The sequence below is a fragment of the Anthonomus grandis genome, chromosome 22, assembly GCF_022605725.1.
Source record: "Anthonomus grandis grandis chromosome 22, icAntGran1.3, whole genome shotgun sequence".
Taxonomy (NCBI): domain Eukaryota; kingdom Metazoa; phylum Arthropoda; class Insecta; order Coleoptera; family Curculionidae; genus Anthonomus; species Anthonomus grandis.
Genome location: NC_065567.1, coordinates 37,146,731 through 37,170,253, shown reverse-complemented (window position 1 = coordinate 37,170,253; position 23,523 = coordinate 37,146,731). Strand labels below are relative to the sequence as shown.

The window sequence follows — 23,523 nt, the reverse complement described above, 5'->3', positions numbered from 1 at the left end:
GAGATGGAGCAGAAGATGGAATTGTTTGCCAGTGGCTTTATTTTGAAAAATTACATTTTCTACGCGATCAGTTCACACCTCGTCACTTATCTACAAATTTAATGGATGAAACACAGGACACTGTGGATAGCAACTCAGAGGATTTATATCTAGAAGAATCTAATAGTGACGCTGAACAATTTATCTTCACCTCAATAACAAATGTGATGAGTCCTAATTCCGAATCACAAGACGTGGTTGCAACAATCTCAACTGTAAGTGGTGCTACTTCGGGTTCAAAATACTCTGTTTTTCAAACGGGTTATAAACGGCGACTAATACCACAAATAGAAATTGGGAGACAACTAGTTGACATTGAAAAAGAAAAACTAGTCTTACAGGCAAATAAAATATCCCAGGACCCCAATGAGGATGATATAGGGTTTTTCAATTTCCTTCTTCGTTATGTGAAATAATTGGCGCCTAGAGATAGATTAAAGTTTCGAATGGATATGCAGAACTATTTATTTGAAATTTTATATCCTTTAAATCAGCAGACGCAGGCCCCTTCAGTACCTACTGCCACAGCATAAAGAAACTGCTTTCTTTATGCTGTGCTACTGCCACGCAGGTAGAACATGCCCCATATATTCAACCTGGTCTTTCTCGGCGTGAACCACTTTGGAATGCGGAGCCTTTCCTGCCGTATGTATTTTCTTCATCCATATCCAAAAATCAGAATTCAACGGATGCAGATGCTTCAAACAACTATACACGCTTGAATTAAACTAAATTACAATAATTAAAAATGTAGTTTCACTTACCTTATTGTCACTACCAGTTTTTCTTCGGCTAAAATCGGGTTCGTATGATAGTTATTATGATTGCAACGTTCAATATTATTTTTTCATATTTACAGGGTGTTCATTTGAAAACTTCCCACCACGGATTTATCGAAAACCACTGTTTAAAAAAAAACGCCGAAATACGTCAAAAGGTTTGTCAAGGGGGACAACTTTCTAACCTAAAATTACTCCACCCCCTTTCACTCTCTGCCCAAGTGGCAAGGGGTATCGAGTAACAGTTTGTTTAAAAGGTCTTATTTTGACGCTTTTTAAATCGTTCGATTCGTTTTCGAGAAAATTAGAAAAATCTTTGTTTATCTTAATTTGTTCAGGTAGAAAACAAAAACATGAAAATATCAGTTTTTATTTCAATAAGTGTTCAAAATGTTGCTCGTTTTTGGCCAAACAATGATATAGGCGATATTCAAATTCCTGACGGACATTTTCAAAAACATGTTGTGGGATATAATGGCAGCTGTCGATGATGCGTTGACGAAGTTCATCTAAACTTTCAGGTTGGGGAGTAAACAGTAAACACAATAAATTTTAAATGACCCCATAGAAAAAAGTCTAACGGCATTATATCAGGAGATCTAGCAGGCCATTCTATAGGCCCCCTTCGCCCTATCCATTTATCTGGAAACTCGTTATCTATGTATGAATGAATGTATCTAGACTCATTCTCATATAGGCATGGAATCTGTCAGGATGATCTCGAAGCTCTTTAAACAAGTAATGGTATTCCCCCATATATTGCCTTTTTTTGGTTTATAGGATGAGCGCTAAACCTGCGATTTGAAGAATTACTTACAATCCACCACTTTGCACCTGCAGACATGCAATCACTATCATCACTACTATTGCTTCTATACATTGTTAAATATTTAATAATAAAACTTAGCAAATTTTTTCGAATTACGTCAGTCTCCTATGAAACCTCAAGAAAAGAGAGCATATTTGGCATGTTTTACCAGGCATCGATGTAAACACTCGATCGCGACCGCGCCCTCCACCGCGCTGATCCATGCATCTTCGGTATGTCCGTACCCTTAAAGACGCTTATAGGTGCTTACTCGCTAAAATATGGCTCAAGAGATATCAGCAGATTGTCAATAGTGTCATACATCAGTTAATGTAGTAATTTGGTTATGGTTTGTTTTGTTTTGTATTTGGGAGTTCTTGAATCCTATTCGCTTTTTTTTTATTTAATTAATTTGGTTTACAACAGATCTAGCAAAAGTTGTATTTTTAATCAATAATTTAATTATATAGACAAAAACACTTCAATGTCTCATCAGATTATTGACGTATTGTCTTCGGATGACGAAGAACTTCAACAACCTGCTAAGGTAAAATTACCTTTTACTTTTTTAAGCCTTTTTTATAGTTCAAAATTTCGTTCTCGTCGTAGTAGAATATTGCAGATTTTTTGCCAGAAATATCAACTACAATTCGTATTTAAAAAATGTCCAAAAATCTATCTGCTTTCCTATTTTTTTTATCTGGAAATATAGCCTAGCATTTTGTAGTTGATGTTTTGGTTTAGGTTCACAAAAACATGTTCTATTTGAAAATAAAACATCAAACAAAATTCCTATAAAACTAAGATTCAATTACATATTTTTAGAATGTGAAGACAACCTCCCTGATCAGACCCCATGTTACCCTTACAGTTATATCTAAAACCAAAGAAGAACCAGTGATGGTGTTGTCAGATGATGAAAATGAAGCAAAAAGTGCTTCTGATATCAACAGAATCCAAAATCCTAAAGATCTCATTGTTCTAAGTGATGATGAAAATGAAAAATGTAATGGAAATCAAGTCATTAATATCCTTGATGATACACCAGATTCAAATAGCTTGTCCCCATGTGAACATAAAGATATAAAGGAGTTGTCACATGCTGTAGAAGCTGTGGAAGTATTACAGAAGAGCTTTGTCGAAGGCAACTTTAAATTAGAACCAGATAAGCCAGTGGAAACAGGTAAGGTATATTTGGTTGACATACTCAATACTGAGGTCCCATAAGCAGTGTTTAATTTATTTTCTAATTCAAATATGTTTTATTTGCCAAATATTAAATTTACAATGGAGCTGTCTCTTGATTATGAATCAAACAAGTAGTCTGTACTTGTAAATACATGGTGCAGATGAGACAACCCTGGTACAGTTAAATATATAAATAATAAAAAACTATATCTAAGAAATAAATTAGAAAAAATATTCACTAATATAACTGTATACATAAAACTATAAACTTATTTATTAACTTATACAAAAATTCTAATTTTATAGTCTTTAATGTAGTTTTGCACCTAGATAACTGAGTATGTGCAAATGAGAAGAATTAAGTTTGCTCTTAAATTTACAATGCAACTCAAAAAAAAATTCCTACCATCCATAATTGGATAGTAGGAAAGTATAACATAAACTTAGTTACTATGACAAACAGAAGTAGATATTAGAAAAAAATACATTATTGTAACCTGTTTCTGTCCCTATCAATTTATTGTTTTATTATAATGGTGCATTTTGAAATATAAATATTTTACACTTCCTACTAAAAATGTTAACTTGTGTTATATTTCTAATTGTTATTGCTAGTACTATATATAGTTTTGGAGCTAAGTAATTAAAAGATTTTAAATTTAAAGTTTTGTGACTGCTGGTCAGTCACAAAGTGTCTGATTTATTCTTGTCTGATGAAAATGGATTATTTTGATTTTTGTTTTTTTATGTGTATAGATGCAGGTTGTTAGAATATAAAATTATTTAGCATACAAGCTATCAGTGCTATATAATTTACTTTTTTTGTAAATAACTTTTAGAATGTCGTTCTGCACAATTTGTAAAGGTCGTAACAAAGTTTTATACATTCCATCCCACACTACTATAGCATAATATAGATTAGATTGGATTAGATTAGATAGTTTATTAGTAATAATATACAAACAAGTACTTTTACAAGTCAAATAAAATATGTAATGAAACTTATAAATTAGGGATTAAATACTAAAAAAAAAAAATTAAGTTGCTACATAGTTTATACATATACATATAAAATAGAAATAACAAAAGTTTAAAATTCAAATTGGCTTCTGGTCGCCAGAAATTAGGTAGAAAATTGGTGTTGTTCCTTGTAGGATAATTATGGATGTTTTAATGAGAATTATAAAGGTTCAAATTTTGCTTGATGTGCAACAGACATTACATAATGTACACACAGGGCAGAGTCATTATTTTTAAAGATTTAAAAGAATTTCAACATTTATCCCTATAGCCAAGACTAGACATGATGTGTATGCATTTTCTTTGTTCTCCAAAAGCTTTTTCCATTGGAATGACCCTACTATAAAATGGGAATGGAAATTGCTGTGGTAAGCTATTGAAAGGGTTTCTCTAGAAGTTACTGAACAAGGTTTTTAAAAAGAAAATTTGCTGTGATAATTTTTTTGACAGATTAATCAGATTTTCTTTCCAAGTTAAGCGCTCATCCAAGAATACACCAAAATTTGCATGCTGTTCACATTGAGATAAGAAAGGCTGGGGAACATTAGTATGGTTGGGGGGAGAAAAATTTACACTTTGTAATTTTGAATTATTTAATGACAGATAGTTCACCAAAAACCATTCAGAGAGATTTTGCTCTGATGCATGGTACTTAATATTGTGAATTTCTGAAGGATGATAATTTACATAAAAGGTAGTATCAGCAAATAGTACAGTCTTGAATTTCTGACTTAGACAGAAAGAAAGATCATTTATATAAATGAGAAACAGTATGGGACCCAACACTGACCTTTGTGGTACACAAACTCTAAATGTTTTTTTCAGAATCACACTTATTGAAATGGAGATACTGTTCTCTGTCTGTAAGTAGCTGAATTGTACTGTCCTGGAAATTATAATAATGTAATTTTTTTAAAAAGAATGGTATGTGTTACACAGTCAATTGCTTTAGTAAGGTCAAAAATTACACTTGATACTCTAGTATCAAGATTTTTTCAAAACCGTCGAGAATATTACTGGTAAAATGGTCAATTGCTAAGGTTGTTGTTTTATTTTTACAGAATCCAAACTGGTTTATTGAAAAAAGGATGTAAGTTTCAAAGTATTCATTAATTTGATTTTTTAAAATGCGCTCATAAGCTTTTGATAAGATAGGTAATAGGAATATTAGCCGGTAATTATTGCAATCGTCAGAAGATCCCTTGTTCTTAAAGAGAGGCACCACCTTAGCAGTTTTAAAGGCTCTGCGAAATATTTGGCATGAGATGGACTGATTTATTAAGTCAGTTAAAGGTTGAGTTATAATGTCTTTTATTGTTTTTACTACCTGAGAGTTAATAGTATCTATATCTTTGCTATTAACAAAGATCCCACTAAGGATTTATATAATAAAATAGAAAGATTGGTACTTAATATGCCTCTTAGAATATAGAATTTATAAAGCAACTTTCTAATTTTGGATGCAACATTATTAATATGGGTCGCCCATTAGTACTGTTCAGTTTTCTTAAATTTTACAACAGTTTGAATCAAGTAATTCATTCTTCATTTTATTTCAAATTTTCATTAAACTTTAAACTTAACTCAATTTCGCTTGTCTCACTGTGTAGAAACAGTTAGTTAAAGTATTTCTATTCAAATGCATCCAAAAGAATGTTTTGAGGCCTTATAAAAAGGTGCGCGTCCAACATACTGAACCAGTTCGTTGAAACCCATTATCAGAAGAAGTAAATCGCTAAACCGCAGCTCTCGCGCATCTAGTACCACCCGATACGATCCCGTGTTTATGTGATAAACCTCATTTCGTACTGAGAAAAGGCTGGCCAGCTAACGCGAGTGAAAAACTGTAATCGAGAGGAAACCAGGTAAGGTCTCACAACCATTAATTGTCAAAAAACAATAAATACAGTCAACTTTTCTCAACAGTGAGCTTTCGATACCGTACTTTCTTCGGAAAATTAAAAAGTCAAATAGACATTTTGGTCCTTCGAGCCGGATTACCATTTTTTTTATTATCATAAGGAGGAATTTATTATATAGGATGGCCTTAGAAGTTCATTTGAACGAGATTTTTGGTGCTTTAAATCAACATATTTGGACTTATTCGGTGAGCAACTTGGCTCTGAACCTTCCTCCTTGTCTTCAGTTTCTCGTAATCAATCGCATGTAACTTTACCAAAAATTGAAATTCCCATCTTTTCCGGGAACGTCACACAATTTGCAACTTTTAAAGATATGTTTGATGCGCTGATACATAACAATGCCAGTTTGAGCAATATAGAGAAATTTAATTATCTTTTGAGTTTTTTGCGTGGCCAACCGTTAATATTAATTCAAAAGATGCCCATGACCGACCTTAATTATTATTCAACCGCTTATGAAACACTGGTAAAACGTTACCAAAACACTCGTTTAGTTGCAGCTCTGCATTGGGCAGCTATCGAAAATGCTCCAAAGCTTACCACAGAAAATTCCAGTGATTTACGGCAGCTTTTGGATACATTTTCGGATAATCTTTCTGCCTTACGTAATCTTCATTTCCCTGTAGAATCTTGGGATTTCATTCTAGTTCAGATGTTACTTAAACGCATTCATGTTTCTGTGGCTACTAGATTTGAATTTCAGTACGATCTAAGTGTTACCCCTTCCTTTGCTCAACTCACTACTTATATGCATAAGCACTGTGCGGCTCTTGATAAGGTTTGTTCCACGCAAATTCATGGAAAGGAGAAAAAACTTGCGAAGAGAGAGGAGCATTTACCAATTCAAAAAGTTTCCCTTTTCAGCCATGATCAATCCAAATCAAGTCTTTGTAGTCTTTGCAAATCAAATCATAATATTTATCGATGTCCCAGCTTTCTGGCAAAAGGTCCACATGACAGATATAAACTCGCAACATATTTAAAAATGTGCATAAATTGCTTAAGCATAAATTATCATTCTGTTAAGGACTGTAAATCTACTCACACTTGTCATAAATGTAAACAGAAGCATCACACTTTGTTGCATTTCGAAAGAAACACTGGCTCTGGTAACAGCAGTCATGTTATCTCCACTCCCGACTCTACTGCTTCTCCTATAGATAATGATGCACGGTCATACTTGCCCGCTGATCTTTGAAATTCTTCGCCTTTAGTTGCAAGTAGTATTAATGATAATGCTTCGATTAATGTTTTACTATCCACAGCTCTGGTGGATACGTTAGACGGATCTGGAAACTTTCAAAAAGTTCGAATATTATTGGATTCGGGTTCTCAACTTCATTTTATTTCGCAAGATTGTGTTAGACGCCTTGGGCTTTCTCCTTATAATATGCCTTGCTCCGTTCAGGGGGTGGGAGAAACCCATGTACCTAACTGTTCAAAAAGTATTTTCACAAAAATTCGCCCTTGTAACAAACTTACCCCTATTATTGATTTGGAAGCAGCAGTTCTTCCAAAAATTTTTTTTGGTAGTTTACCTAAATCCCCTTTGCCTAAAGGAACATGGCCTCACTTGCGCAATGCTGTGCTGGCTGACCCTACTTATAACATCCCCGGTCCTATTGACATGCTAATAGGTGCTTCTTTGTTGCCTTATATTTTGGAGGAGGGTCGTCTTAATGGTCGGCTCAATCAGCCTGTCGCTATTAACACCATCTTCGGCTTTATTTTGATGGGTAAAGTGTCGTCAGGGTTTTTCCTCATGCTTCACAATCTCTCGTTTGCTTTAATACGTTTATTAATGATACAATGCAAAAGTTTTGGGAAGTTGAGGAGGTACCTCACGTCAAGACTTTATCTCCAGAGGATCGAAAATGCGAGGAAATCTTTGCTAATTCTACCTGTCGCAACGAAAATGGAAGATTCGTAGTTTCCTTGCCATTTCAAACCCAGGACCCTGACTTTACTAGCAGTAGAGAATTAGCTGTGCGAAACTTTTTATCGTTAGAGCGCAGACTCGAAAGAAATCCGAAGCTCTACTGTGATTATTCTGCTTTTATGCAGGAATACCTTACTCAAAATCACATGGAATTACTACCTTCAGGGGACATACCACAACGATCATTTTATATCCCACATTATTGTGTGTTAAAGGATTCCAGTCCCACCACTAAACTTCGCGTAGTATTTAACGCTTCAGCAAAATCTCCCGGGGACATGTCGCTTAATGAGTGTCTTCTCCCTGGACCCAAATTACAAACTGATATTATCAAGTTACTTCTTGGCTTCAGAATTCATCGTTTTGTTTTCACAGCCGATGTTCGTCAAATGTTTAGGCAAATTTTAATAAACCCCGCGCACGCCGATTATCAAAGAATCGTGTGGCGCTTCTCCAAAGATCAACCTATCGCTGATTATCGCCTTCTTACAGTTACTTATGGGCTAACTTATGCACCTTATCTTGCCATTAGGTCGTTATTAGCTTTAGCAGAAGAGGAAAAGATTAATTTTCCTGAAGCTTCCCAAATTATTTTGAGGTCATCTTATGTTGACGACGTTAACGGTGGCTCAGAAACCATTGAGGGAGCGAAAAATCTTCAAAGGGATTTGATGTCTCTTCTTCAGAAAGGTGGTTTTGAACTTCGAAAATGGTTTAGTAATGATCCTCGTTTGTTAGCTGATTTTCAACCATCTTTTCTTTATAATGAAAGTCTTTCACTTAATTTCGATTCAGATAGCCCCTTGAAAGTTTTAGGTCTTCAGTGGAATCATTCTCTTGATGTTTTCCAGTTTTCAGTTAGTTCAATTGATAAAGGATGCACAAAACGAATACTTTTGTCTAATTTAGCAAAGATTTTTGATCCTTTGGGATTAATTTCTCCCTTAACTTTTCTTGTTAAGCACTTAATTCAGCGGTTATGGTACTTGGCTAGGTTGGGATGAAACGCCTCCAAACGAGATCGTTTTTCTTTGGAATAAATATTATTCGGAAATATCTTCTATATCGGAATGTAAAATTCCTCGTTGTTTGTTCCCTCTCAGTTATAAGACCATAGAAATTCACGGGTTTTGCGATAGCTCCGCAAAGGGCTATTGCGCTGTAATGTACCTATGCTGTTTAACTCCTGATGGAGAAGTAGCCACTCAATTTGTGTGTGCTAACTCGAAAGTTGCACCGCTAAAAACTCTTTCGATTCCACGCTTAGAACTATGCGCAGCCGTGCTTTTGTCTCGTTTGCTGTCACATGTTTACAAAATTTATACCTCATCTTTCGCAATTCATAAGATTTTCGCCTGGAGTGACTCAACAATTGCCCTTTCGTGGATCAAAGCGTCTCCACATCGTTGGAGTACTTTTGTTAGTAATAGGGTCTCCTTTATCCAAGAAAGGTTACCCGTTTCTTATTGGTATCATGTCTCCTCTGAAAACAATCCTGCGGATTTAGGTTCTAGAGGCCTGTTTCCGGTAGAGTTAAAAAATAGTTCGCTTTGGTGGGCAGGTCCAAGTTTTTTATACTTAATTCAAACCGCAACTGGATCCCTTTTGTAAATGTTTCTTCAAATGTCGCTTCTTTACCTGAAGAAAATAAAAACTGCTTATTGGTTCCCGCTTCAGAAGATTTTTTTGAAAGCCTCATTTTAAAGTTTTCATAATTTGATAAATTAACGCGCATTGTTGCTCATATCTTTCGCTACAAAAATAACATTTGTTTTCCACTTAAAAAACTTACAGGCCCTCTTACGTCTTCCCAACTTCATGCCGCCACAATGGTTTTGGTTAAGCATGTTCAGTCCCGGGCCTTTGCTTCAGACATAAGGCTAATTCAAAGCAATCAATTGCCTTCGAAGCCGCTTAGACGGTTAAGCGTTTTTATGGATAGTGACAATATCTTGCGCGTGGGTAGTCGCTTAAAACACTCATTGAGTTTTAATCACAATTATCCTGCCCTTTTACCTGGTACTCACGAGTTTACAAAACTTGTAGTAACTTATTTTTATTTAAAATATTTTCATGCAGGTGTCCAAAGCGTTCAGTTTCTTATCATGCAACAATTCTGGATGTGTACGCTGCTTTAGGTGTAGACCCCAGTCTATTCAGCCCCCAATGGGTGATTTGTCTGCTGTGCGCGTCTCCCAAGTAAAGCCTTTTCTTCACACCTGAGTGGACTACGCCGGGCCTTTTAATGTAATGATGTCACGCTACCGTGGCAGTCGCACCACTAAAGCTTATTTGTGCGTATTCGTTTGCTTTGCGACCAAGGCTTTACATCTTGAATTGGTCTCTAACCTCTCTACCGAGGCCTTTTTAGCTGCTTTACGTAGGTTTATCGCTCGTCGTGGCCGTTGTCAGCACTTATATAGTGATTGCGGTACCAATTTTACTAGTGCGTCTAACCAATTGAATGGTTTTATGGTTAATTCTGCCTCGACTGAGGGCATATCATGGCACTTCAATCCACCTTCCGCTCCTCATTTTGGAGGGCTGTGGGAGGCGGGGGTAAAATCTGTTAAAACCCATTTATATCGCGTGATTGGTAATCAGTGTTTAAATGCATCAAGATTTCTGGCGCCGTTGGTCTAGTGAGTATTTGCACACGCTACATCAACGTGCCAAATGGCATAAGCCCATTGTTAACCTCTCTCCTGGTACTCTAGTGGAGATCAAGGCACTTAATTTTCCTTACATGAGTGAATAATATCTATATCATTTATGTTTATGGAATTGAATGTTGGTGTATTTATGGTTTTTGGAGAGAAGGCAACATGCTGTGTTTTTTGGATTTTAAGAGATAGTTTAAAAGCTAGACAGCTATAGCTAAACATCCTTTTTCTTTTTTCTTTCTTAAAGCCCAATTTTACACAATCCCTTACTTTCTCCCTCTCTTTAAATATTAAGGCTGTATCATCTACATAGGATATAGCTTTACCCTCAAGCAGCAGGCTCAGTAAAGTGTTTATATATAAGATGAACAGGATGGGGCCAAGAATTGTACCTTGTGGTATTCTGGTTTGAACAGTTTTTGGACTGCTTATAAAATTATTAATGTTGGTGTGTCTATTATATAAATAACTTTCGAGAATATGTAATATTGTGTCTCTGATATCTTTATGTTCTAATACTTCAAGAAGTTTTGTAGGCACTGTGTTGAATGCCTTGGCAAGGTACATAAATACCACAATTATTCTTTCACTATTGTTCATGTTGCTGTAGATATTTGATGTTAGGTGTTGCAAAAGCATATTGTTTGTCTGACAGTATATCTTTGTCTTTCAGGAATCTGATGAGTCTCTCCATTAAAGCTTTTTCATACATTTTGGCGACGTTACGCATAAGACTAATAGGGCGATAGTTTCGTATTTTGTGTGTTGGTCCCGATTTATAAATTGGTGTAATTATAGTTTCTTTAAAATTAGGTGGCTCTATTCCATGTTTAAATTAAATCAACTACATATTCAATTTTTGATATATGTCAAAGGAGCAACCAGGTGTAAATGAAACGATTTTATTAATTTTACAGATATTCTTCTCTGTTCCCACATTTATGTAGTAATCATTACAGAAGTTTGCCATTTCGATTTCTGTTTCAAATTAATCGTCATTCATATTTGTAATTTTCAATTTTTTCCATTTTGTCTTTTTTTCATGTTCCTACTATATTTGGATCTCTTTTTTTGTAGTAATCTTGCTTTGTTTTCAAATTAATTTATGGGAGGTATAGGGGTAGGCTTTAAATGCTGTTTCAAGCACTTGGGTAGGGTTTTTCACCAATTGTCTTTTTAGGTGGTCCCTTCGCTTCATAGAGGCAATTAACCCTTTTCTAATCCACAAGTGGAGTTTTTTATTGGAATGCTTAATTCTTTTTGATTGATCAACTGAATTTATTAAACATGATCTTACACTTACACAGGCACCATCAATTCGTTTCCGTTTAGGCGTTTGCTTCAAGCTTAAAGAACGTCCACGGTTTTGCAAGGTTGAACCTAGTACTAAATTCAATTTTAAAAAAGCTAATTTCTTATTGTTGTATAATCTTTTGGCCTCTCAGAGCTGGGAACACCTTGAATCTTGTTTTGAGGTGAATATGGCTATGGATGTCTTTTATTCTACTCGTGCGGACATTTTTAATAAATCCATTCCTAAGACTAACTTACTCAGGTTCTCAAAAGCTTACTGATGGATTTGCTAATTATTTCAGGTCAGTGTTTATAATTGATAATGACTTAGACTGTTCACCCGCGGAGCCCATGTCATTTTAAGCGGTCAGCAGGATTAAAGGTAATAAAGCAATAAGCTCTGATGGCATTCCGGCATATATCGTGAAGGGCTGTCGTGATTATTTTCGGCTGCGTAATTTTAAAATCTTTGTCAGACTTAGATGTAGCTACATACATTATTGAATTGATTAGGTCATACTTGAGTAAGAGGTTCTAATACGTTGAGATTAAGGGATGTAGGTCATTTATCTTTAAGAGCACCTCTGGGGTTCCTCAGGGTTCCAATCTTGGTCCCCTTTTATTATTAACGGCTTAATATGCAACATTAAAAAAGCAAAGGGTCTTCTACTTGCTGATGATTTCAAGTGTTTCTTACAGATTGACTGCATTGAAGACTGTCACAACTTACAAAATGATTCCTCTGATGTTGCTAACTGGTGTGACATTCATAGCTTTAAATTAAATGTCAGTAAGTGTGCTTGCATGTCATTTACCCTTAATAGTAGCCCTATAGCGTTCATGTATTAAATGATGTGGAACTAAAAAGAGTAACCGAGCAAAAGGACTTATTTTTGATAGTAATTTATCTTTTTCTTCCCACATTTTGTCCAAGGTTGACAGTGCCCAAAAGATTTCCGGCTTTATTGCTAGAACCACCAAGGAGCTTAGTATTGATGGCAGCCTCCATCTTTTTGAGAGCTTGGTGTTGCGAATCTTGGAGTATAACTCCAAGATTATATATATGGTCTCTCCTATATGGTCTCCCCTATATAACGTTTGGATGGCTCTGATTGAAGGGGTGCAAAGGAGGTTTCTGAAGTGTATGTATTACAGGAAATTTGGTGTTTATCCCTCTAGAGGTTGCAACAATAAAATATTAAAAAACAATATTGATTGTCCTGACATTCTTCATCATCTCTCCTTAACAGATTAAATACTCGTAATTCCAGAATGTTTTACTTAGCAGATTCACGTACACACCTTTACAAAAACTCACCCATATATAAACTCTGCTATTATTTTAATTTATATGCTTCAGATATAGATATTGACTCGACTAGCCTCAATCAATTTATGACACTCATCACGAATAAACTTAAATCAACATAACATCCTGTTTCTCTTACTTTTTTTTTGTTTTTGTTTTAACTTTAAATACTCTTAATCATGCAATTCTAATCACTGTTACCTCATTATTTCAATATGTGTGTTATGTAAATGTCAGATATGACTTAGTTGGTACATTTTACTTTAGTGTTTAGTTGTTTTTTTCCTATTAACTTAGTATACTTTATATTACTTAGTATTTAGGTTGGTATCTGTAAGTAGCTTTTGGCTGCTAATGCTGTGATTAAATAAATAAATAAATGAATCTTAAGCATGATTGCTTGGTTGGAGCTACTGGTTTCATAGAGAGTTTTTCCTTTAGAGTTTCATAATCTACTTCATATTGAATGTCAACATTTGCCTGGCTATTTGGCTGCTCTATTTGTTCTGGTTTGACTAGCATGTGATTTTTTACATTAATCATTATAGGATAATGGTCTGTAATATACGTATCTAAAATGAATGACTCTGGGAAAAGATGTGACCCTGTCATTTGCATTAAAATCGCCTTGATTATAAAATGTATCAGAACCGGGAATTATGTAAAGATTGTAAGAATTTAATTTAAAATATTCAGTCAGAATAAGTATGTCACAGTATATTAACTTACCCTGTTCTATAAGGAGTAGCCACTTATCGAAGTTTTTCTTAACACTTTTTATGTTTAACTGCATAATATTTAATAACCTATGTGCCCTGCTTACCCTTTTATGCAGTGGTTCCAGTTCTATTAGCTGCCCCTGCATATCTTCAAGTAAATGTTCCATTTCATTTAGAATAGCTTCTTGATCAGAATGAGCAATTATTAAAAATAATTAATTTTATATCTTAGATGGTGTAGATGATATTGGTATGTGGGACATTTTTTTTCATACTCATATATTACCAAAATTAAATTGTTTCATACATACAAAATTTTTATGTTTACTATTCTAAATATATTAGATACCTAGAAAACCTATATTTTGTATGTACCATAATAACCATAATACTAAGAGTTTAACAAGAAAAACTAACTAGATAAATATTAAAATAACAAAACTTAATTAGCTTAAAGTTTTATTACTTTGATTCATGAAAAACAATTCAGAATATTGTTGAAAACTTTTCAAAATTATTAGCTATCTTAGCAATCTTTACTCATTAAAATAATACATCTTAAACCAAATATATATTATACACAATGGAGCATAGCTCTGTGTGTGTATAATTATTTTAATTACATAATATACAGGGTGTTCATTTGAAAACTTCCCACCAGGGATTTATCAAAAACCACTGTTTAAAAAAAAAACGCCGAAATACGTCAAAAGGTTTGTCAAGGGGGACAACTTTCTAACCTAAAATTACTTCACCCCCTTTCACCCATTGCCCCACAGGGTCATCCCCTTAAAAATTTTAAATGGCAAGGGGTATCGAGTAATAGCTTGTTTAAAAGGTCTTTCAAAGTCTTTTATTTTGACGTTTGATTTTTTTAAATCGGTCGATTCGTTTTCGAGAAAGTTAGAAAAATCTTTGTTTATCTTAGTTTATTCAGATAGAAAACAAAAACATGAAAATATCAGTTTTTATTTCAATAAGTGTTCAAAATGTTGCCCGTTTTTGGCCAAACAATGATATAGGCGATGTTCAAATTCCTGACGGACATTTTCAAAAAGATGTTGTGGGATATCATGGCAGCTGTCAATGATGCGTTGACGAAGTTCATCCAAACTTTCAGGTTGGGGAGTAAACACAATAGATTTCAAATAACCCCATAGGAAAAAGTCTAACGGCGTTATATCAGGAGATCTAGCAGGCCATTCTATAGGCCCCCTTCGCCCGATCAATTTATCTGGAAACTCGTCGTCTAGCCATTGCCGAACGGGAAGAACATAGTGAGGAGGAGCGCCGTCTTGCTGGAAATATATTTCAGCCTCATCAAGTATAGGGTTTCCATCATCATCGATTTGGTTTTCAATGGATTCAGTGATAAGCGGATTGATGGTATTTTCCAACATATCCAAATAAATGTCTCCATTTAAATTTCCGTTAATAACTAATGGCCCAATCACTTTATTTCCTAAAATGCCTGCCCATACATTAATTTTTTGAGGGTACTGGGTATGCCCTTCTACAAATGCATGGGGATTTTCATTGCTCCAATATCTACAGTTATGCTTATTAATAAATCCATTTAGAAAAAATGTGCATTCATCGCTGAAGCAGATATTCTTTACATGAATAGTATTATCATTAATCGCTTCAGTAATTTTTTCACAAAATTCAACTCGCCTATCGAATTCGTCTTCGGTTAACTCTTGCAATATTTTCATTTTGAATGGATGAAATTTATGAAGTTTGGTAACTGTGTGAACAGAGCCTAACGAAATACCAGTGGCAGCAACAATTTTGCGTAATGAAGTATTAGGATTTATTCCAAAATGACCCAAAACTTCAACTTGAGCGGCTTCATCCAAAATTCGCCGATGATCACGTTTTTTATTTGCAACAGATCCAGTTTCAGTAAACTTAGCAACAAGGTCCAAAACATACCTATGCGAAGTTATCTTCTCCGGATGTCTGGCGTTAAACGTGACGGCAGTTTGCCGAGCACATTGATTTTGGGCACCATAAATTATAATAATTTCCACTGTTTCGGCTAGTGTGTAAATAAAGTAATTTTATGTTAGAAAGTTGTCCCCCTTGACAAACCTTTTGACGTATTTCGGCGTTTTTTTTTTGAATAGTGGTTTTCGATAAATCCGTGGTGGGAAGTTTTCAAATGAACACTGAATATGAAAGAACCTGTATATCTATTATTTACAATATAACACATTTTAATAACCTATATACTACATTAGTACTATCAATAAATAGGTTTATATATTAAAATCAATATTATTAACAATCAAACAATTGTTTAATGTATTCTTTATTTGTTATAAGAAGCAATTTGTAGTTCATTTGGTAATATATTAAAAATCTCTGGTACTGTATATAAAAGGCTTCTTTGACATTTTGTAAGTCTTGTATTTGGGACTAGTGCTATATGACTCCATGATTTATAAAGTTTAGATGTATTTTTATTTTTGAGATAAACCTAACTATAGAGTTAATATAAATCTGGTTTACTGTTAACATTCCTGCATCTTTAAATAATTGGATTGAAGAGTGCATCTTATTTTTATTATGAATGATCTTTAGTAAGTATTTTTGAGTAATAATTAATGGCTCTGACTTGTGCAACTTATAAACTTGTGCAACTGATAAAACTTGTAAATTATTTTCCTGATTGTGTTTGATGTATACTGAACATGTGCCTGCCATTTTAGGTCCAGTATCACTCCAAGGTACTTGTATTCATCAACAGAAACAATTTCAAGTTGGCATTGGCACTGAGCAGTATCTTGGCATTCATACCACTAAACGTTTAACTTTATGACTTGGGATGAACTAATCTTGCCAACTGAAAAATTAGGAAAACTGACTTTCTGGCATTCAGTGTTACACAGTGCTGATCAAACCAAGCTTTTATATGTTTAAGTGCAGTTTCGGCCATTATTTTTGCTTCAAGCCAAGTCTTGCCTGTAACAATCAGTGCTGTGTCATCAGCAAAACACACTAACTGTCTCTGTTCCTCTTTAATTATCCCAAATAACCCGTTTACATAAATTGTAAATAGTACAGGGCCAAGCACTATCCCCTGTGGCACACCGACCGACTTGTATGTGCTCATTGAATTGTTGATTTTAACGCTTTGAGTTCTATTTCCTAGGTAAGACTGAAAAAGTTTCAGTACTATTCCACATACACCAATTTGCTGGAAGAATTTATCAAGAAGAATATGGTATGTCACAGTGTCAAAGCTCCAATACATTTACTCCCCTGAACAAAACTTTGGTTTATATAATTTGTTAAACAGGCAACCGCATGTTAAACATGCAAGTTCATTTTTGTTGATAGTTTTGAGATACATAGATTTTTCCATACTGTTTTTATCTGTTTCAAATTTAATTTGTTTTGTATTTTTTCTTTCTTTGGCCATACTTTTACCTACATTACTAAAATTATAATTAAAAGCATCTGCCACTTCTCTATCATTATCTATAGTTCTGCCCTCGTTATCAATCATCTTGTAGCTGTCTTGAAGGTTTTTTTTCCTTTTCATTTGTTGCCTCTTTTATGATTTTTAAATGCTAAAATTACTGGTTTGGATATTTTAAATAAGCGTGTAAAAGATTTAAATCATAAAATCCAATGAAACAGATTTTTCCATGATAACTTGATTAAAAATTAACACTTTCAACGCATTCATGGCACATTTAAAAAATTAATTATTTCTATGAGTGCAAAACAAAAAGTAGCAAATGTAGCATCATTGTTCTCAAAATATTATTTTCTATCGAAATACATGGATATTAAACCGGAAGTGACGGGAAGCAACTGAATATGTCAAAAGATGCTCTTATAACAATTCCATCAATATACCAAATTTCATTTGTTTATCTTGAAAAGTAAAATAATTATTAAGGGTTCCCTTTTTCCTGTATCACCCGGTATATATATATAAAATACTTTATTTTCCTTTCTTACTGTCCGCATTAAAAAAGGAAATCGAAAACCAAGAAGTATCTTCAATAATTAAACTTTGACAACGTCGCGCATCCAGAGTCTGCCTCTGGCCAGAGTCGGCGGCGCGAATTTAAATTTAACTTAAGCGTTCTCTCATAAGCGTGAGCATTTTAGAGGGACTATATTCTTTGATACTTGTTTTTTTGAATACGATTATGCTTTTAATTTACATTTATTCTTGTAACATTCAAGATAATGAATTTATTTGTTCCTAACCAAAGACAAAGGAAAATTACATAAAATACTTTACTTTATTTGCCTTTCAAAATAAAGCATCACATAATAATAAAATAAAACAATATGACAACATAGTAACATTTCGAATTTGGCGCCCGGATAGCTCTTATCTGATTGGATAACTAGCATCCCCATACAGTGCGTGGGGGGGGGAGGGGCGCTCCCTAATTAAACATTATAAAAGAATGGGGCAGGCCATGATGGCATGGAGCGGCCATCTTTATCGTCCTTTTAAGTAGGAAGTACGCGTCGCGTCGTTGGTCTGCAGTTGAAACCAAAGTTAGTCAAAGCCTTAAAAAAAAAATAAGTTTTAAGCAGAAATTTAAATGTTTTAAAAAAATTATGGTTGCAGTGGTCAGTCATGTGGTCGCATCAGTCAGTTGCACGTAAGTAAGGCCGAAAATTTGAAAAGAAATAGCTTTAAATAAGTGTGATTTTGCTTGAGGCGCAATTTGACTTCTTTTGCGTGATAGTGTTTTCAAGCCCTCAAGGGGACAATAAATGGCGACGGCCAAAAGTGCGCAGTAAAATGTTTAGGCGGTTTTTACACGACGGAAGCTCCTCAAGCCCATTCACTAAAATAGTTATTAAGTGTTCCCTTTTTCCTGTATCACCCGGTTTATATATATATATACCTATATAAAGTATTAGTATTATTAAGAAAGTATTATATATAATACTTTCTTTTCCTTCCTTACTGTCCGCATTAAAAAAGGAAATCGATAACCAAAAAGCATCTTCAAAAACTTTACAAAAATTAAACTTTGACAACGTCGCGCAGCCAGAGGCAGACGTCGCCTCGGCGTGGCGGCGCGAATTTAAATTTAACTGATATTATGGGTCGAAAGAGCGCCCCTCGTGGTTAGTATTATATTTTTTGTACCACTGAGCCAATCATAGAACTCTTTTTCCTCTACTTTATTTGCCTTTCAAAATAAAGCATCACATAATAAAATAAAACAATATGACAACATAGTAACATTTCGATTTTGGCGGCCGGATAGCTCTAATGTGATTGGATAACTAGCTCCCCACACAGTGCGTGGAGGGGGGGAGGGGCGCTCCGTAATTAAACATAAAGGAATGTGGCAGGCCATGGTGGCATGGAGCGGCCATCTTTATCGCCCTTTTAAGTAGCAAGAACGCGTCGCGTCGTTGGTCTGCAGTTAGTTGAAACCAAAGTTAATCAAATTATTTAAGCAGAAATTTAAATGTTTTAATAAAATTGTGGTTGCAATGGTCAGTCATGTGGTCGCATCAGTCAGTTGCACGTAAGTAAGCCCGAAAATTTTAAAGAAATAGCTTTAAATAAGTGTGATTTTGCTTGAGGCGCAATTTGACTTCTTTTGCGCGATAGTGTTTTCAAGCCCTCAAGGGGACAATAAATGGCGACGGCCAAAAGTGCGCAGTAAAATGTTTAGGCGGTTTTTAGGCGACGGAAGCTCCTCAAGCCCATTCACTAAAATAGTTATTAAGTGTTCCCTTTTTCCTGTATCACCTGGTTTATATATATATACCTATATAAAGTATTAGTATTATTAAGAAAGTATTATATATATATATATATATATATATATAATACTTTCTTTTGCTTCCTCACTGTCCGCATTAAAAAAGGAAATCGATAATCAAAAAGCATCTTCAAAAACTTTACAAAAATTAAACTTTGACAACGTCGCGCAGCCAGAGGCAGACGTCGCCTCGGCGCGGCGGCGCGAATTTAAATTTAACTGATATTATGGGTCGAAAGGACGCCCCTCGTGGTTAGTATTATATTTTTCGTACCACTGAGCCAATCATAAAACTCTTTTTCTTCTACTTTATTTGCCTTTCAAAATAAAGCATCACAAAATAATAAAATAAAACAATATGACAACATAGTAACATTTCGAAATTGGCGCCGGGATAGCTCTAATCTGATTGGATAACTAGCATCACCACACATTGCGTGGGGGGAGGGGCGCTCCGTAATTCAACATTATAAAAAAGGGGGGGCAGGCCATGATGGCATGGAGCGGCCATCTTTATCTCCCTTTTAAGTAGCAAGTACGCGTCGCGTCGTTGGTCTGCAGTTGAAACCAAAGTTAGTCAAAGCTTTTTAAAAAAAAATAAAGTTTAGGCAGAAATTTAAATATTTAAAAAAAATTATGGTTGCAGTGGTCGTCAGTCATGGGGTCGCTACAGTCAGTTGCACGACTTGCACGTAAGTAAGCCCGAAAATTTTAAAAGGAATAGCTTTAAATAAGTGTGATTGTGCTTGCGGCGCCATTTGACTTCTTTTTCGCGATAGTGGTCCCAAGCCCTTAAGGGAACAATAAGCGGCGACGGAAGCTCCTAAAGCCCATTTACAAGCTTATCTTATGGTCGGTAGAAATAATATTACCCACATACCTACACGAGCTTCCGTCGCCGTCGCCTAGCAATGGCGTAAACGGTTACCGCGCATCTTTGACCGTCGCCATTTATGAATCCGCTTCTCAGCTTGGGAGCATTCTAGAAACTAAATTGTGGGGATTCCCCGTATTAATCAACACGTGCGGCACGTACGCTCGCCTAAAACGTTTCTGTGATTATGTTGTATACCAATATTTAAGGAAAATTATTTGGTTTAGTATCTTGAGTTTGGAACTGTCTAATATCTGGAAGTCCGGTACATCCATTGTTCGGGAATTTTTTTCTAATAATTGACACTCCCTGGTTTGCGTTCTTGATTATAAGTGTATTTTAAAAGCTTTTTTCAAGGAAGTTTTGGCAAACTTTTCACATGAATCTCCAAAACCCTGCTTTTGGGTGTACTGCCCGGTGAGTAAAATACTAGTTTAAATTTACCAAAGCTATAGACAAAGTTAATTTGACGAAAACTTGATTTAACTAATTGGTATTACCATACTTACTATGTGAATGATGATACTAATTAAAAACTTTGTCTGAGCTGCTTTTAACTTCATTATTTTATTTTTGTTGGAACCTCGTTTCTATCAAAGGAGGGATTTGGTACTGTTGGCTGTACTACTGCTAATAATCAATATTTTAAGTAGTTTAATCTGGTTAACATATTTAATTTTTTTGTGGCTTTTGGTTTCACTATAACTCATATATTACCAATATTAAATTGTTACTTACATGTTTATAGGTATTATACAAAAATTTTTATGTTTACTATTATAATTATATTGGGGACCTAGAAAACCTAATTTCTGTATGTACTATAATAACCATAATACTAAGAGTTAAACAATAAAAACCAACTGGATAAAATATATATACAATAAAAATAAACTGGATTAAAATAAAATATAGTTGTGCACCATTTGCTTACACTCATAACAAAACTTAATTAGCTTGATAATTGAATTAAAAAAAAAATGAGTTTTATTACTTTGAGTCAAGAAAAACAATTCAGAATAATGTTGAAAACTTTTCGAAATTATGACCTATAAAAGTGATACATTTCTTATTAAAAGCTTTTCTATTCCCTGTCATCCATACTGTCAGCGGCAAAATATTGTATATTTTACACTAAGGTAATGAAATGATCTAAGATTTAGGTTGGTAGTACTATTGGGAATCTGTAAGTTTCCTTCAACATTAAACCTGGTAGAGTAAAAATGACAAACGTGTACACATATTTCAGGGTTTTCATATATAAAAGAACAAACACTCAAAATATATAAAGATCAAATTGCCAGTATTCTTTCACTGTCAATTAGGTATGTTGGAAACACTTTATCCTTTCTAAAAATGATTTTATGTCTTTAAAGGTTTTAATGCATTTTTGTAAGAACTTCCAAATATTATTATAGCATATCTCAGTAAAGACTCGACGAAGGCTTTGTAAACACATATCAAAAGTTGTTCATTTAGAATTTTCCTAATTATATAAAATTTCTGAATTAATTTTCTATGAATACATAGTTGCTCCTATTAGTCTACCATTATATACTACAATAAGTTGTTTAGTTGTATGAACTTCTATGATGAATTAAAAAAGAATTTCTTTTATACCCATTAACTGCACATAGCTCATTTACCATGAAAGGATTATATATCATCTAGTTTTACAGAAGAATTTAAAAAGTCTACATGTCTCTTAATTATTACATGGTTACATTCTTCTAACATCTTATGATATAAGAGATATGATATGTGAGGTTTTACTAGTGCATTCTATAATGATATAAGGGTTTCAATTAATTTAAAAAATTTTGAGTAATGAATTAAGAAGCCAAGGGCTATGTATGCCTTTCCAATGATGATCCAATTATGTTCATTAAATTTCAGATTTTACTAAAAAAGTACTCCCAAGATCGTTGCAAGTATTTTTTCTTCCAATTACTTACGAATTGTAATTTTTGAATTGGTGGTCTATGTATTTTTTTCAAGTGATGAAAACATGAAACAAGTTTTGAAACATTCTGTTATCATCAGACCTTTGACTTACTGAGTTCAAATCATAATGCAGCATCTCCGAGCCCTTAAACTTACTATAAATTTGCTTTAGGGATGTTGCAGCTTTAGAAATTTAAATAAGCACATGCTTTGTTCCATAAATGTTCTTGAAGTGGAAAAAGAAAATCATTTATTAGAGATGGGCCACACATTTAAAAACAACCATTTTTGACAGTTATTACATATCATTGTTATTGACAATAATTGTCCCAAGTTGCTCCTGCTTTCTGGATCCAATAACAGTGTTTTTCAAAAGCATCTAGGTTTACAGTTTGGTGATATCTACAATGTTCAATGCTTTTTGGAACTGGCTGAGACTGCTTCATCACTGGTTCATGACTTTTTATAATTGACGATTTTGTTGTTTTGTGGTTACATGGTGTTTGTTTTCCACCCTGAATTTAAAATATTTTTATTCTTGCTTGTAAAAATACTAATCCTCTATTTATGACTAGTTCTTGTTTGGGCCTTAATTTTAATGTTTTATATAAGAATAACCTATCACTTTTCATAAGAATAACATAGATCTTTACAAAAACTTGGAATCTAAACATGCTTATAACTTTGGTCCTGACTTGGCTAGGTCTATCACAGGTAAATATCTTAAGCTTCACTCTCGGATCTGTTCTCCATCTTCCTGACAATAATAAAATCTTATGATTCCTATATTGTTTTAGAAGAATGAAAATTTCCTCATTTAGTTTGTGTTATGGAACATTGGCTGATCAGTTTATTAACCCAACCACATTGTGCTTTCTAAATTTAGCAGATCTAGTTGTATTCATAGAAGTATGCTTGCTGTTGGTGAGCGGTAAGGTGGTGGATAGATTATTTTTATTTATTTTAAATAAATTTCAAAATTTCAAAATGTGCTTTATTGTTCTAAACATTTCTTGTTGTGAACAAAGCCATATAAAACAAAAAAAAAATAAAGTAGGTGAGAACAAGAAATATATAAAACATACACACAAATAAAAATAAAACAAAATTAAAATGAAATAAAATAAAGTGCTGAAAAAACTAAAAAAAAACACAAACTTATACCAGTAGGAACTACATATATAAAAAGGTATCATTATAATATTCTTCAATATCATAATAGGGTCTTACAAGTAATTGCCTGACTTCCCTTTTAAATCTATGA

The 23,523-nt window shown here is 34.1% G+C and overlaps 1 protein-coding gene across 5 annotated transcripts in view; it reads left to right on the top strand.

The window, feature by feature from the left end:
* The first annotated feature begins 1,957 nt into the window (after window positions 1–1,957).
* LOC126748723 (uncharacterized) overlaps window positions 1,958–23,523 on the top strand; it is a 44,101-nt gene continuing 22,535 nt past the window's right edge. For 2 of the 5 annotated variants that reach the window (XM_050458117.1, XM_050458116.1), the window contains exons 1-2: window positions 1,958–2,173; window positions 2,452–2,809. In XM_050458117.1, the coding sequence (XP_050314074.1) occupies window positions 2,111–2,173; window positions 2,452–2,809 (421 nt within the window). In that variant the 5' untranslated portion in view covers window positions 1,958–2,110. Of the gene's footprint in view, window positions 2,174–2,451; window positions 2,810–18,157; window positions 18,317–19,054; window positions 19,202–19,963; window positions 20,134–23,523 lie in introns of those variants that run through there. The other 3 variants (XM_050458119.1, XM_050458120.1, XM_050458118.1) reach the window with 3 other exon arrangements.